The sequence below is a fragment of the Trichechus manatus genome, unplaced genomic scaffold (genome assembly GCF_000243295.1).
Source record: "Trichechus manatus latirostris isolate Lorelei unplaced genomic scaffold, TriManLat1.0 scaffold00141, whole genome shotgun sequence".
In the NCBI taxonomy this organism is placed as follows: Eukaryota; Metazoa; Chordata; class Mammalia; order Sirenia; family Trichechidae; genus Trichechus; species Trichechus manatus.
Window position 1 is genome coordinate 2,808,269 of NW_004444077.1, and position 16,867 is coordinate 2,825,135.

At 41.6% G+C, this 16,867-nt stretch overlaps 1 protein-coding gene across 1 annotated transcript; it reads right to left on the bottom strand.

The window, feature by feature from the left end:
• Positions 1-995: 995 nt before the first annotated feature.
• Positions 996-2,675, bottom strand: LOC101347201 (lysine-specific demethylase 4D-like). Its single transcript, XM_004385562.3, has one exon. The coding sequence runs from the start codon at positions 2,568-2,570 to the stop codon at positions 996-998; it is 1,575 nt and encodes a 524-aa protein (XP_004385619.1). The 5' UTR covers positions 2,571-2,675.
• Between the last annotated feature and the right edge of the window lie 14,192 nt (positions 2,676-16,867).

A 16,867-nucleotide genomic window follows, 5' to 3' on the forward strand; every position in this document is an offset into this window, starting at 1 on the left:
ATAATTACATTCATTGGGTTAGGTGAATTGCACTTGCTGCTTCCTCCAAGTAGAAGACCCTGCCCTGGAGCTTCCTTTCTTCCTTTCTTATCAGGTCTCCCAAAGGTCTCCTGCTCTGTGAGCCTTCCTGACCACCTTCTCTAGGCCGGCCCCTGCCCATCCTGATCGATCATCTCATCCCACTTTAGTTTCTTCCCAACACGTATTGCCAATTGAAATTATCTTGTTCATTTACTTGTGGACTTTGGGCTGAATCAATCAACAGTGAGAAATACATAGCTTTGAAAAAGCTGTGAGTGGAGACTACTACCACACCATGGAACCAGCCCATAAAAAATGTCTTTGCTTTAAATGTTTTCAAATAATTACTAAGAAAAGTGCAGGAAAGAATATTACCCCCCTCCCCCAATTCTTTGAAATTACAATTTCAGAAATAAAGTCAGATTTTAACATTTTAGTTACCTTTAATATATGTGTGAACAAACACTGGTGGTGACACATTTTTAATACATCAATAACTCAGTAAGGTCATAAAGTGTTTCTGAGGATCTGTTGAACGAACTGGTCAAAAGGGCATAGTTTCTGCAAGGAAAAGGCGAGGGGAAGAAGGAGGAGAAGAGAGACAGAGGTTGAAGGGGAACCCAAGCCCACGATTCAGAAGTGCAGCAGGGTCCAGAGCTGGCCTGGAGGATGACGTTCCAGCAACCTCAGCAGTATCCAGTTCTTAGACACAAGAGAGTGTCAGTGGATGCAACCTCAGCTGGTGACACAGACGTTAGCAGTGTCCAAAGACATTCCAGAGTCGGGAAGGGAGAATATGGTATGGCGGACTTGGTAAATACCAGGGACGCAGCAGGATCCAGGGGCGTCACCAAAGGGGCGCTCTCATGCACAACCAGTGTCCTGCAAACTTGGTGTCCCAAAGTTCTGAGATGTAAACGTCTTGACAGGCCTCCACACAGAAGAGCAGTGGGGTACAAAGGTGGCTCCTGCAGCTAGTGGGGCGGGGCACAACAGCACCCAGAAGCTTTAGCAGGATGCTGGGGTCCAGGACTCAGAGGTGCAGGGTGGTCCACCAAAGGTCCATCTCCAGATAGGGGTTGAGCCTCAGGCCCTGGAGATGTACGCGCTGTGTCCACAGAAAGGCGCCTCTTGCTTGGGGCCTGGACGGTTTGCTCCTTAGCCCCAAATTCTCGGGGACGACGACCACGACCCCTTCTGCCAAGTGAACGCTGGAGATGGCGGGAGGAGGACGGACCCGGGGTAGGTGGTGGGGTCCGGCCTGGCTCCGCGCAGCTGGGGGCCATGGCGGTGGCAGCCACCTCAGGCTCTACAGTAGCACCGCGGGCTGTGGAGGAGCACGGGGGAGCAGGGCCCACAGTGGCGCAGAGGCGGTGTCTACCGCCGGAGGCCACAGGCCTAGGGGGGCGTGGGGCCCGGCGGGGTGGGAGGTGCCTCAGGCCCCAGGTGGCTCTAGCGGGTGCCCTGGCCTCCCTCCAGGCGGTCAGCTCCGGGCTGGCCAGCGTCGTGGGCTCCGTGTGGTCCACGACCGCCCGGTCTTGCCCCTGTTTCCACAGCTCATAGCGCTCGGGTTGCAGAATGCGCACGAAGGCGTCCATGGAAAACATGACCCTGGCCTCCCCGCAGCTGCACTGAGACGCCACTTTGCCGTAATCAACCCAGCGAGGGGTGGCAAAATTGATGGCTTCCGCGCAGTTAAAACCGTGATTGAATCCAGCGTGGTAGCCATAGGGGAATGTCACCATGAACTCGCCAGCCTCCTGGGTGATCCGACTGAAGGGAATGCCATTCTCCCTGAGCACGGTGGGCGAGATGAGAGCCACCTTGTGACGCAGGAAGGCCTCACAGGCCCGCGCACTGCCTGGGAAAAGCGCCCTGGCCAGGCGTTCCAGGCGTCGGCCGTGCTCCGGCGGCACCGCGTACCACGTTTTGGGCTCCCCGAAGTGCAGGTAGTTGATGCTGTAGAGATCCATGTCCTCCGTGTGCCAAGCGAAGGTGGTCTTCCACATGCCAAAGTACAGGTAGGGCGTGTTGACGCCTTCGATGACAACCCCACATTCCTGCTCCAGCAGGTCCTGAATTGTTCCCAGGTTTCCGAGGTTCCAATGTTCAGTGTTTTCATCAAACAAGGAGCCGCTGATGTCAGCCCCATAAATCGGGGAATCGTACAGGCGGTTCTTCCAGTACTTTCGCTCCAAGTCTTCAAAATCCAGATGTGGTGGAGTGTGGTATTTATCACTGTTAGCCAAGTGGCGATACTCCCCCACGGTCATGGCTTTCTTCTTTTTATGGTACTGAGTAAACACACCTGCTCGCCCAGAGGCCACCTGCTGCAGAGGAGTGGCTATTAGGATGTCATTGACATCATCGTAGGTCTGTCTGGCTTTCCAATCCTTGGGTGGAATTACCTTAGCCAGGCCTGCTCGGTGTGCACCTTGGGATTCCATATAAGCAATGTATTTATCAAAATCATTAAACTCTTCTTTGGTTGGATGAAATATCATTATGCTACAAGTTGGGTTCTGAGCACAGTTGACCTTAGACTTCATAGTTTCAAGTTAATAAGCAGTCACTTCCTATGTTTCTAGGTAAGTTTTAGATAGTTAAGGATCCTGGAAAATGTTAGTTATTTAAAAAAAAAAAAATGGGTTGGTATATTTGTGAGCCAGCAGGAACCACCAGCTGACTTTTAAGCAAATAAGACAGTAGTCTTTCTTGGGTTTGCTGATTCCCCAGGGGAACTCCACTCTGGAAAGCAGCTCTTGCCCAGGTATTGATGATGGCTAAGCCTGCAACTCTGTGATATTCCTCAGTTGGTGCTGGCTGTCCTCCTGAGGCTACTGAATCATCCGGACCTGGGTGGGTAACCCAACCACAGCAGAGTGTATCTTCAAGGTAGTGTTTAAAACTAAACCTAAAAGAAAGAATACAGAGAGGTTCAAAATTAATGTTTGAAAAGTTTTATGGAACTACCAATTAAAGAACACAATGGGACACTGCTACACACTCAACAGAAAGGCTAAAATTTCAAAAGATTGACAATACAAGCGATGGTGAAGATACGGAACAATGAAAATTCTCATACTCTACTAGAGGGAATGTGAATCACTACAATCACATTGGAAAACCATGTTGGCACTATCTACTAAAATTGAATGTATGCATGTTATGATCCAGCTGTTTCACATACAGCAATGAAAATAAACAAAACTTACATGCAAACACAGGAATAGATTTTATAAACATTGAGCAGAATTAACCAGACTCAAAATATCTATAGTATAATTTCATTTATATGTTGATCAAAAGGAAGATGAGTAATCTATAATGTTAGAGGTCATAGTGGTAACCTTTGGGAAAAAGCGAGGTTATTATGAGTCGGAGCATGAAGGGAGCCTGTCTTAGGTTGGGTTCTCTAGAGAAGCAAAACCAGGGAAGCATACATATTGAGAGAGATTTATCTCCAGGAAAAGGCTCACGCAGTTGGAGAGGCTGGCAAGTTTCAAGTCTGTGGGTCAAGCATCAAATGGGAGGCTTCTCCTGACTCATGTAGCTGCAGGGGCTGATGAACCCAAGATCAGCAGATCAGACAGCAGGCTGCTGGGTCAAATTCCAAACACCAGAGGTCAGATGATGACAAAACAGAGGTAGGATCCAGAGCAAGCAAGCGAGCTTTTCCAGAAGATCCGTATATATATTGGGTTCAGGCCACACCCCTGAGGAAAGTTTCCCTTACAACTGATTGGCTGATCACATCATATATCACAGAGGTGATTACATTATGTTACTTACAGGAGATCACAAAATGGAGGATAGTTACATACTACTGAGAATCATGGCCTAGCCAAGTTGACACATAACAATAATCACAGGAGTCTCTAGAGTAATATTGCTATTCTGTTCTGAACCTGGGTGCTGGTGACAAACCCATCAGAATGTCTAATCAACTCCACAGCAACAGGTCTGGGTTTTTTTTATTATTATTTTCACAGGTTTTTTTAATATCAATTTTTAATTAAAAAAAAATAGAATTTAGGGTGAAAAGCATTAAAGAAGCCTAACAGGGATATTTCATTGTATTAAAAAAAAGAGTTATTGAAAATAAATGAACTAAACATTCACTGAACAAAAAACCCAAACCCATTGCCATGGAGTCCATTCCAACTCATAGTGACCACATGTTTTATAGAATAGGACTGCTCCATAGGGTTTTCTTGGCTATAATCTTTATGGAGGCAGATCGCCAGGCCTTTCTTCCACAGCGCTGCTGGTAGGTTTGAACCACTAGTCTTTAGGTTAGCAGCCAGTTGCAAATTGCTTGAGAACATTGATTCAAGAAGCTAGAAAATAAAAGAAGAGGAAGAAGGAGAAGTAGTAAAGAAATAAAGAATAAAAATGAAATTAATGAAAGAGAATACATACAAAGCAGAGAATGATGACCAAAAACATTCTTTGAAAGGACTAATAAAAGCAACAAATCATGGACATAACTGATCACAAGAAAATGGTAAAAATAAACAATAGTAGGAATGAAATAATGTACAAAGTAGAGAGTTCTCAATCTGAAAAGAGAATCTTATGAGTCTTGACATCATTAATTTTGAAAATATGAATGAAAAGAACAATTTTCTAGAGAGGAAAAATATCCAAAGTGGATCTAAGAAAAACTACAAAGGTAGCATATTCCCAATATAACAATCTGGTTCAAAGTATGACCCCTAAAACACTATGAGATACATCATTTTACAGGCGAATCTAGCAAATATTTAAGAAAACAGTTAACTCTTATTATGAAAATTATTTCAGAATATAGAAAAAGTTGGAAAGCTACTCAGATGATTTATAAAGTTATTCTTATTTCTGACAACGAAACCAGAAAAGGGTAACAGAAAATAAAGCTACAAGCCATCTTCATTTATAAGCACAGATGCAGAATGTCATGGATTGAATTGTGCCCCACCAAAATATGTGTCAACTTGGCTAGGCCATGATAACCAGTACTGTGTGGTTGTCCTCCATTTTGTGATCTGATGTAATTACGTGTTGCAAATCCCAGCCTGTATGCCTGCGGCGGAGCCCTGATGGTGTAGTGGTTATGAGCTCAGCTGCTAACCAAAACGTCTGCAGTTTGAATCCACCAGCAGCACCTTGGAAACCCTATGGGGCAGTTCTACTCTGTCCTGTAGGGTTGCTATGAGTCGGAATTGACTAGATGGCAATGAGTTTGTGTGTGGTTAAGGTCCCAATTGGGAGTGAGTTATCCGTTAGGTTAATGAGGCATGATTAGGTTATGTTAATGAAGATCAGGTGGGATGCGCCACTCTTGCTTGAGTCACACCTTTTATCTTAAAGAGATAAAAGCAGAAGAGAGACAGATTGAGAGTATTTTGGACCAGGGATCTCTGCACTGAGAACCTCCTAAACCCAGAGGAAGACTGATGCCAAGACACATGGAGATCTCCAAGGAAAGCCAGTCCTACATGTTGGAAGGAGACAAGGACCTTCCCCCAGAGCCAACAGAGACAGAAAGACTTTGCCTAGAGCTGTTGCCCTGAATTCGGACTTCTAGCCTCCTAAACTATGAGAGAATAAATTTGTTTGTTAAAGCCATCCACTTGTGGTATTTCTGTTATAGCAACACAAACATAAATATTATCAAATAAAGTATATCAGTATATAAAAATAATAATAAATACATCATGACCAAATAGAATTTATCTCCGAAATGCAAAGATGATTCAACATCAGAAAATCTAATGATATATGGAATTCAGAATATTAATGAAGGAAATGGAAAATATCATCTCACAGGTATAGAAAAAGCATTTGATGAAATTCATTATCCATCCCTGATTTTAAAATTCTTTACTTTTATATTAAGAAAAAGAATTTCTATAAAAAACAAAAAAACCCTTGCCGTTGAGTTGATTCCAACTCATAGCAACCCTATAGGATAGAACAGAACTGCCCTACAGGGTTTCCAAGGAGCGGCTGGTGGATTTGAACTGCCAGCCTTTTGGTTAGCAGCCTGAGCTCTTAACTACTGTGACACCAAAGCTCCAAGAATTTCTATAGTAGGGTCCTATTAAAAAAAAAAAACCCATTGCCATTCCAACTCATAGCAACCCTACAGGGCAGAGTAGAACTGTCCCATAGGGTTTCCAAGGAGCAGCTGGTGGATTTGAACTGCCAACATTTTGGTCAGCAGGATAGAGGATATCAATGCAAAAATAAATACATAAGTAGCAAATATCAATCACCCTTAACAGTGGAACACTAGAACCATTAATTAAAGGTAGAAATAAGATGCACCAATAAACTATCAGAAATGAAATTAGCCCACTAGCTATATACAAGATATACAATAATTTATGGCATTCGTATACATGAAATAAAAATCAACTATGAAATATAAAGCAAAATTTCTTGTTTTCTGTATTAACAAAAAAGTTACAAAGTACCTAGGAAGAGATCTTTAAAATGACAGGAGACTTTTAGGGAGAAAATTCTAAAACTTCTAGGAGAAAAATAGAAAATATAAATGAATAGAGAAATAAACCACATATTAATGGATGAGAAGATGTACAATCATGAGTCTGTGTCACTTCTACCCCAATCTCACTCACGAATGTATTTTTAAGTTCAGTGTAATTATGATCCAAATATGCGCTAACCAACATCATTCTAAAACTTAGTATTGGAATAGTAAAAATCCAAAAATAGCAAAGACAATTCTGAAAAAGAAGAATAAAGAAGCAGGAGATATTACCCTAACAGATATCAAATATGTTATATATTATAGTAGTTAAAGTGGTGTGATAATGGTGTCCAAAACTAATCAATGGAACAAAATATTCCAGAAACAAGCACATGCTTTATTGCAGAGGTGACATCCCATATCTGAGAAGGGGAAATAGATTATTCAAAAATTATGCTGGGACAACCAGTTTTTCACTGAGGAGAAAAAGAAAATTTAGAACTCTGCTTCACCCTACCCCAAAATATGTTCTAGATAAATACCCAAAGCTAGGTATTTACGTTCTATTGTACTTAGGGTCACCATGAGTCAGAAACGACTCGACAGCACCTCACAATAACAATAACAACAGGAAAAATATAGAAGAATGCTTGTACGGACTCAGGACTTTTCTTTTTTTCCTCAGTTCATTTTTTTTTCTAAATTTTATTTATTTTGTTGTTGTTGAGAATATACACAGCAGAACATACACCAATTCAACAGTTTCTACGTGTACAATTTAGTGACATTCATTATATTCTTCGAGTTGTGCAACCATTCTTACCCTTCTTCTCTGAGTTGTTCCTCCCTCATTAACATAACTCACTGCCCCCAAAGGTTCCTGTCTAATCTTTTGAGTTGCTATTGTCAATTTGATCCCATATAGATAGTTCTATAGGTCTAGCATCTAGTGGGTAGAGACCGGGGATGCTGCTAAACATCCTACATTGGACAGGACAGCACCTTCCCCACCTCCCTACCCCCGCACCTTCAAAAAAGAATTATCAGGCCCAAACTGTCAGTTGTGCCGAGGTTGAGAAATCCTGACTTAGAGAAATAGTAAATTTCCTTACCTGTTTTATACAAACAGCAAATTCCACATATTTCTTCCTGCTTCCCTAGCAGCTGAACCTTGCTGGCAACAGTCCCCAACTCGGCTTAGTGTTTTCATTTTAATTTCATTAATACAAATCTCAAGTGGTCCCTTGATAGTATTTGCTAATCCTCTTAAAAGTAGCCCTGGGTGTTTCAACAGTTAAGAGCCTGGCTGTTAACCAAAAGATTGATGATTCAAACCTACCGAGCAGCTCCACAGGAGAAAGACCTGGCTATCTACTCCCATGGAGCCCTTGTGGTGAAATGGTTAAGAACTTGGCTGCTAATCAAAAGGTCAGCAGTTCAAATCCACCAGCCATTACTTGGAGACCCTATGGGGCAATTCTGCCTGTCCTGTAGGGTTGCTATGTTGGAATCAACTCAATAGCAATGGATTTCATTTTATCTGCTCCTATAGAGATTACAGCCAAGAAAACCCTATGGGGCAGTTCTGCTTGTCACATGGGGTCACTATGATTTGAAAATTGACTTGACGGCACCTAACCCTAACAACAACAATCCTCTTTTTTTAAAAAAAAAAAAACAAAAAACATTGCTCTCAAGTCAGCTGGAACTTGTGTTAATCCCTTGTGTGTCAAAGTAGAACCATGTGCTCCACAGGGTTCTTAATGGCTGATTTTTTGGAGTAGATTGCCAGACCTTTCTTCCATGGCATCTCTGGGTGGACTCAAATCTCCTGCCCTTCAGTTAGCAGCCAAGCACACTGACTGTTTGCATCACCCAGGGACTCTGCTAATTTCTTAATTTTCTCTACTCTTCAAAAATTCTATTTCACCTTTCTCTCTCCGCAAACTTGCTGTATGCCTACTCTAATCCACTTAGAATCCTTAAAATGTCTTAAAAGTCCCTAGATTATCTGGGCCACCATTACCCCATGACCCCACTCCCCTTTGTACTCTATCCATTTTTCTCTTGGTTCCAACCACATTCCTCGATGTTTCTCAAAAAGGCCAGGTACACTCCAGTCTTCTAGTCTTTGCCTCTTACCTAATGCAAGCCTCAGCTCTTCACCTTCTCAGTGAGGTCAACATTGATAGTCCTATTTAACTTGCAACCTCCTGTCCCCTCAACCCCTCACTCTGGATCCCCCTTACCCTGATGTATTTTACTTTTTTTCCATGTTACTTATCTCCTTTAAGTACACTATAAAATGTACAATAGGAACTCTAGGGGGCAGGAATCTTTTTTTCTTTTTTTTTCATTGATGTGTTCTAAGTACCTAGAATAGTACCTGGAACATAGTAGATGCTCATTTATTATTTGTTGGATGAATGAATTATTATACACTTCTGGTGATTTTTATTTTCTATTTTAAATTATTATTTAGTTGGGTTTTTTCAACATATATACTAATGTAATAAAAAAGGAAGCAACTATGTTAGGTTGTTTTTTTTAAAAGATAGCTTGCCTATGTTGCTAGCCCCTTACACCCAATAAAATGTATGTTCCCTGAAGTCAGAGGCTTTGCCTAGTTTGCCACCAAATTTAATTGGGGGGAAAAAATCACTTTCTGATGTAAAAAATATTACTTGTTCTATTTACACTTCAAATAAGCAAAAGTGAAGAGAACAAAAATCTAAAAGCCTGATTTCAAATAAGACCCTCCAAGGACCCAGAGGAAACCCTGGTGGTGTAGTGGTTAAGAGCTACAGCTGCTAACAAAAAGACTGGCAGTTCAAATCCACCACATGCTCCTTGGAAATCCCATAGGGCAGTTCTACTCTGTCCTAGGGTCGGCTATGAGTCAGAATAAACTTGACTGCAATGGGTTGGTTTTTGGTTTTAAGGACACAGAGAGATAATTTTCTCTCAGGAAAAGCCTATAAATAAAATACGTACTCATGATCAGGGCCCGTATGTCTCTTCAAAAATTCTAATTAAAGCAGCCCCACCTTAAATCCATCATCCCTAGTCCAATCTTAAATGAATCCAATCAGGTATCAAATAGTCACTTCCAATGGAACCACCCTTCCCTGTTCTAGGAAGTGGCCTCATTCTCAATGTTAGCCCACAAAACACAAATATTCTGTCTGAAATTTTTCTTTGAGATTCTTACAAGAAAATATAGAAAAGGGCTGCCAACCCTCAACAAGTCTGAAATTGTATTATAAAAATAAAAACAAGTTATAAACTCAACGAAATGGCTCTCCTCCACAGCCAAAGCTTCCATGCCTGTAGGAATTGCTGGGAGGTATCATGTAACTGAGCAGAGTAGAGTGGCTGTAAGACAAGGGGTTAATGCAGGGCAACCTTTAAATTACCTAGACTCCACTATCAAAACAAACATGCTTACTCCTATCTTAAACTGAATGGAAGCCCTGGTGGTGTAGTGGTTAACAGATACAGCTGCTAACCAAAACGTCAGCAGTTTGAATCCACCAGTCATTCCCTGGAAACCCTATGGGGCAGTTCCACTCTGTGAGCTGGAATTGAGGCAATGGGTTTGGGTTTTTTTTTTTTTTTTTTTTTGGTTTATCTTAAACTGAGTGTGTGAAATCAGAGAAGGCTTTCTAATCCATTTCCATCCAGTGGATTCTGACTCATAGTGACCGTTTAGGACAGATCAGAACTGCCCCCTAGGGTTTCCAAGGCTTGTAATCTTCACGGAAGCCGACTACCACATCTTTCTCCAGCGGAGCTGCTAGTGGGATGGAATTGCCGACCTTTCGGTTAGCAACCCGGTGCATAAACACTAAGCCATCAGAGCTCCTGGAGACTTCCTAGTCTGAACCTACTTGGAGTCACCCTAGAAAATTATCAGTGATATCTGTGAGTTCTTGATTCTAGACAATTCCCCAGAAGTTTGCCAGAAACCAAGAGCAGATCTAGGTTTTAGGGAACCTGAAGCTTATACAAATTTGGGGGCCCTCTTAGGTACAGATGATTTTCCTGGGAAAGCTACCAGAATGGGACAACATAGTAGTATAGGACGGTTAGCACAACTGTCGGGGCACAAAACACCATTAGCATTCAGGTCTGCATAAGAACCATGGGGAGGGAGAAGAAACTAATGCAAAAGAAATAGAAGGAGGAGGAGCTCCTGGGGAAGGTGGGATTTTTCCCCAAAGAAAAGGGGCATTCAAAACGGACTGGATGGCCACAAATTTGAGAACTGTCCATCATTGTTAACAAATATAATAACATCTTTCTTCTACTCTCACACTTACAGGTTGGCTGGGCAAAGCGTTCTAGGTTGAAAATTATTTTCTCTCAAACATTTAAAGATACCACTCTAATTCCTTTGCCCTCTCTTTTCTTTCTGAAAGCTTTTAGGATACACTTTATCCTTGGAGCCCTGGTGGTGTAGTGTTTAAGAGTTATGGCTGCTAACCAAGAGGTCAGTAGTTTGAATCCACCAGCAGCTCCTTGGAAACCCTATGGGGCAGGGCAGCTCGACTCTGTCCTGTTGGGACACTATGAGTCAGAACTGATTAGACAGCAGCGGGTTTGGTTTGGCTTCTTTATCCTCAGTGTTCTGAGATTTCATTATGATGTGAATCAATTTTAGTCTTTTTCATCTATTGTGCTAGACCTTTCAGCATGGAAATTCATATTCTTTATTACTAGAAACATATTCTTCGATTATTTCCTTGACAATTTTTTCCCAACTCTCCTCTTGTTGGGTCAGTTCTGGCTCATAGTAACCTCATGTGACTCAGTAGAGCTGCCCCATGGGATTTTCTTGGCTGTAATCTTTATGGGAGCAGAGTGCCTGGTCTTTCTCCCATGGAGCCACTGGGTGGGTTCGAACCACTAACCTTTTGGTTTGCAGATGAGTGCCACAATCCTATTAATTGGATGTTGGCTCTCTTGGACCCATCCCATCCACTAATGTTCTAATCTTTTATCTTTGGTTTGATCATCCCTTTTTTCCTTTAGGATCCAAAGCATCTATTGATTTTAAGAGCTACTTTTGTTGTTTGGATATTCCCTTTTTATAGCCTTATGATTTTTTTCTTAACTGCATTATTTTATATCTCTCTGAGGTTATTAATTATATGTATTTGTGTGTTTAAGTTTTTTCTGGCCCCTGCTCTGTGTCTGTTTCCTTTGAGTTCACTTTTCCTGTTCACTTGTTTTAGTCTCTCTCCATGTTGAGTGCTTTCTTCAAATGTCTTGTGCTCCCTTGTTCATTTGCAAAATTGAGGCACTAAAAATCTATGTGTGCTTGGGTGGGACTTGACAATCCAGTAGGCTACTCTGTGGCGCCAAACCAAAACCCAAACCCCTTGCTGTCGATTCCAACTTATAGGGACCCTATAGGACAGGGTAGAACTGCCCCATGGAGTTTCCAACAAGCAGCTGGTGGATTTGAATTGCTTATGTTTTAGTTAGCAGCCAAGCTTTTAACCACTACAGCACTGGGGATCCACTCTGTGGGGCAGTGAGCATCAGGATCACCTAGAGGGCTTATTAAACCAGATTGCTGGGCCCCACCCTATGGTTTCTGATCCAATAGGTCTGGGGTTGGGCCTGAGGATTTGCATTTCTAACGAAGTCCCAGGTGTTGCAGAGAATCTCTCACTTGAAAATCACTTTTGTTGTGATCAGGGGAAACCCTGGAGGTATAATGGTTAAGTACTATGGCTGCTAACCAAAAGGCTGGCAGTTCAAACCCACCAGTCGCTCCTTGGAAACTCTATAGGGCAGTTCTACCCTGTCCTAAAGGGTCACTATGAGTTGACTTGACGGCAGTGGGTTTTTTACAGGTTATGATCAGGCAGGGACCCAGCCATTTTCTTGGGAAACCCCCAGCTATCTTAACCTGGTCAGTTTTCACAGAGATAATTCATTCCATCCCCAGTTTGGGTGTGATAAGCCTGGGTTGCCAGAGACAAGTGAGCTAAAGGGTCTCACCATTCTGTATGTTGTCCTGCATTTATTACTTTCATAATCTGTATGGAACCCTAAACCTCAGCTAGGGTTCCTGGGTCCAGGGTCCCTCTGGTTTCACCTCTCCAGAGAATAAAACTCCAGTCTTTGACTAAGGAAGGGAGTGGGAATCTAACACTACTTACATGCTATTATGGAAAAGGACTCAGAATGTAAAAACAAGACTGTGCCACTTATAAAAACTGCTTTGCAGGAAGGAAAGAGGAGTTCGCTCACTAACCAGGCCCGGGAACTATCCCACCCCGATTCATCTACACGTCAAAATAACAGGATTTCTCTAACACCTAAATATACACAAGACCCCCTCCAAGATGTAGTTGTAGTTAGCAGGGAAAGCAGCTTATGATACTCAGAAGGAAAATGAAATGCGGTGACTTAGCAGGGAGGGAAAATGGATCATGTAGTTGTAAATTAGTAAACTTCAAAAAGGCTATTTGAAAAAAGCAATGATAATAGAAGGAGCCCTGGTGGCGCAATGGTTAAGCACTCAGCTGCTAACCAAAAGGTTGGCTGTTCCAATCCACCCAGTGGCTCCTCAGGAGAAAGATCTGGTGATCTGCTTCCGTAAAGATTACAGCCTAGAAAACCCTATTGGGCAGTTCTACGCTGCCACATGAGGTCACTATGAGTGGAAATGCAACTCTATGACACTCCACAACAACAATAACAAAGGGGTCCCTAGGTGGTGCAAACGATCAATGAGCTTGGCTGCTGACCAAAATGTTGAAGGTTCGATTCCATCCAGAGGTGCCTTGGAAGAAAGGCCCCCTGATCTACTTCTGAAAAATCAGCCACGGAAAACCCTATGGAGCACAGATCTATTCTGAAACACATGGGGTTCCCATGAGTCAGAAGTTACTCAACGGCAACTGGTAATGATAATAGATCATTGCAAGAGGTTAGAATATTTGTCCAGTAAAATATTTAGTGTTTGTCCAGGGGAGTAAAACATCAAGGATCTTCTTGTTAATTAATATTTCTAAAAAAATCTGACCTAAAATTCTATTGATTGGGTAGGGGTGGTTGGCACCTTTTTTTTTAAAGGTAGATGTCTGGGTGGGCATTGGTGACCACTACTGAGATGGAAAAGATCAGAGCAGGTACAGGTTTGAGGTTTTCATTAGGGACTTAGTAAGCTTGAAACAGCTACTACATATCCAAAAAGATATTCAAATAGCCCATTGCATACATGAATCTGGAGCTCAGGGAGAGATTAGTGCCAGATTTATCACTTGGGTGTCCTTAAGGAGGCAAGAGGTAGGAAAATCTAAAGCACAAGTGGAGGGGTTCTCCTTTATTAAGAATAGGGATACTTCTATCACCACAGGAGAAAAAAGGGTATAGGCTCAGATTCAAGGATGTTGATAGATCTGTGATGGGAAGATGAAGAAGTTCATGTCTGATGGTACCATTTTTCTCAGTGAAGTATGAGGTGATGTTATCATCTACGAGTGGGAGAAAAAAGGTAGTACAGGTTTGAGAAGAAATAGGCCTGAATGATTTTACTGTTTTGGGATATTGAGTTAGAGCCCATTTTCCCTATTTCTCTCCTGGGAGATCATAAAAACAACAAAGGAAATTAGAAACAATACACGCTCCATCTTCAATGAAACAAAGAGACAGCTACATGCTTCAATCAAGATAATGAAGACAGAGAATGGGGAGAAGAGATAAATGACTTAACAGAGCAGAAGAAAGCGGAACACAAGTGGCTGCAATGGGGAAACATATGAGAAGGAAGCCACTCCCCGTCGTCCCATAAATATAGTCCTCCTATATAAGCGTAGAGAACCCCAGACATTCTCAGGAATTTGAAGTGCCAGAGAATCCTGAAAGCAGAAGTGAGGAACAGTACAGCAGACCTTCAGGTCCCATCCCCACTCTTTCTATCTACAAGTATCTCTTCCCTACCTTTAAAGGACTTGGGAAGTTGATTCAATGGAAATGGAACTAGATGACTCTGAACTCAGAGAAGCTTCATGCACAGGGAGGTGGGAGTGAGGCGCTTGATTATAAAGGGATTAAATCTGCACACTGAATGTTAAAACTCCACATCCACCTCACCAACTCAGCACCAGAACACCATCAGTCAGGCTGTCACCTCTAGCAGGTGCTTGGAAGTTCTGTTTCTCGAGAAATTGAAGATCCCAGAAAAAAATCCTATAAGAACTAACATTTGGAGGCTCTCCTGATGAGAATCTGACTGACTTCTAGACCACCCTATAGTGCACACAGTACTTCCAATTAGCTATGTAGTGCCTGACTGTTAACTACGAAAGGACAGTGAAAGATACCAGAACTTCAAGGAGACCTCAGACATGAACATCAGACCAAAACAAATAGAGACAAAAGGTCTCAGAGTGAATATAGATAAAGAAGGGTGCAGAAAATCCAACCCAAACCAAATCTGTTACTGTCAAGTCAATTCCAAATCAGTGACCTTATAGGACAGAGTTGAACTGTCCCATATGGTTTCCAAGGCTGTAGTCTTTATAGAACCAGATTGCCACATCTTTCTCCCACGGAGCAGGTGGTGGGTTCAAACTGCCAACAGCAGCTGAGCTCTAACCACTGTACCACCAGGGCTCCTTATAATTAATACTGGCAGAGAAATAAGAAAAGATAGTGCATCCATAAAACACAATAGGTACAAAAAAGAATAGAGGAAAAGGAAAAAACTCTTGAAAATTAAAAAGATAATTAGTAAAAATAAATATTTAAAATTTTTAAAAAGCATTGGAAGATAAAGTCAAGAAAATTTCCTAGAAAGTAAAAAAAATAAAAAAGACAAAATAAAAGAATACAAAGGAGAAAGGGTAGGAAAATTAGAGAATGATCACCGCAAACACAATAAAATATTATTTAAAAAAAGCAAAAGAATTTCAGAGAATGAGCCCAGAGGTCTAACATCTCAGTAACAGAAAGAACACAAAAGCCATAGGGAAGAAAATATCAAAAAACTATTCCAGAATCAACGGACATGAATCTCCAGTTGAAAGAGCCCACCACAGTGTAGCAAAATTTTTTTTTAATCACACATTAGCATATCAGCATGAAATTTAGAATATCAGGAATAAAAAGAAGACCCTTTTCCACTCTCACGGTAGAAAAAATTAGAGATCATATACAAAGGAATGAAAATCATAATAATGGCCTTGTTCTTTTCAATAGGTATAAAAAGACAATGGAGCAATGCCTTTAAAATTCTGAGGAAAATGATTTCTAATCTAGAATCACATAACCAGCCAAACTATCAATCATCAGGGTAAAATATAGAAATATTTTCAAATGTATAAAGTTTCACAACTTTATCTCCTATGTGTTCTCCCTGGAAACTAAAACTTAACTAAAAACTTAAATCCAGAAAGAAGATGACAGGGTAGACAGGAAGCAATCAATCCAACATGGGATAGTGATAAAGGAGATTTGCTGGATGAAAAAGTTACAGGATGAAAGGTGTTCAGAAGCCCAAGGGAGCAACCAGACCAGACTGAAGCAGATAGATGGATGTTTCTGGGCCCATAGAATGAAACTGATAGATTCCCTGACGGACTGGACAACACAGAAAACATATATTCAGAGGTCTTTGGCAAGTGTGGTAAGATTTAGCTATCTAAGTAATCAAACAAATGAAAAAGCATGGCAATTATTAACTATAACGGAAAAAAACCTCAATAATATAGGAAACAATCACAGTAAATAATATTAATACAGTCATAATAATGTAATCACTCACTATTTGACAAATATTTTTAATGCAACTATGTGGGAGCCGAGCCCTGGTGGCACAGTGGTTAAGTGCTAGGCTGCTAACAGGAAGGTCCACGATTGGAACTCACCAACCACTTGGTGGGAGAAAGATGTGGCAGTCTGCTTCCATAAAGATTACCAGCCTTGGAAATCCTTTGGGGCAGTTCTACTCTGTCCTACAGGGTCACTACGAGTCGAAATCGACTTGATGGTAATGGGGTTACATGGGAGCCATAGGCAGGGAGGAAAGTACAGTATCAAAGTACTACATCTTCAACTATTACTACAGGAATGCAATAGATGTCTAAAATTAATTAATCTAAAGATAGAAATATAAGCGTATTATTTAAATCCATGGAAATAAGTATCAGAAGAAGAAGCTGTAAGTTGAGTGTTACCTGTGGGGGAGTGGGAGTGGGAAGTGAGAATCGGTAAAGCAGAGGATGGCAATGTTTCCTTAAGGGACTTCTAGCTCTATTTTGAAGTCACCGGGTGGGGCAACTTGGCTGCTAACCGAAAGGGTGTCAGTTTGAGTCCCCTCGGGGTGCCTCTGAAGAAAGACCTGGCAAT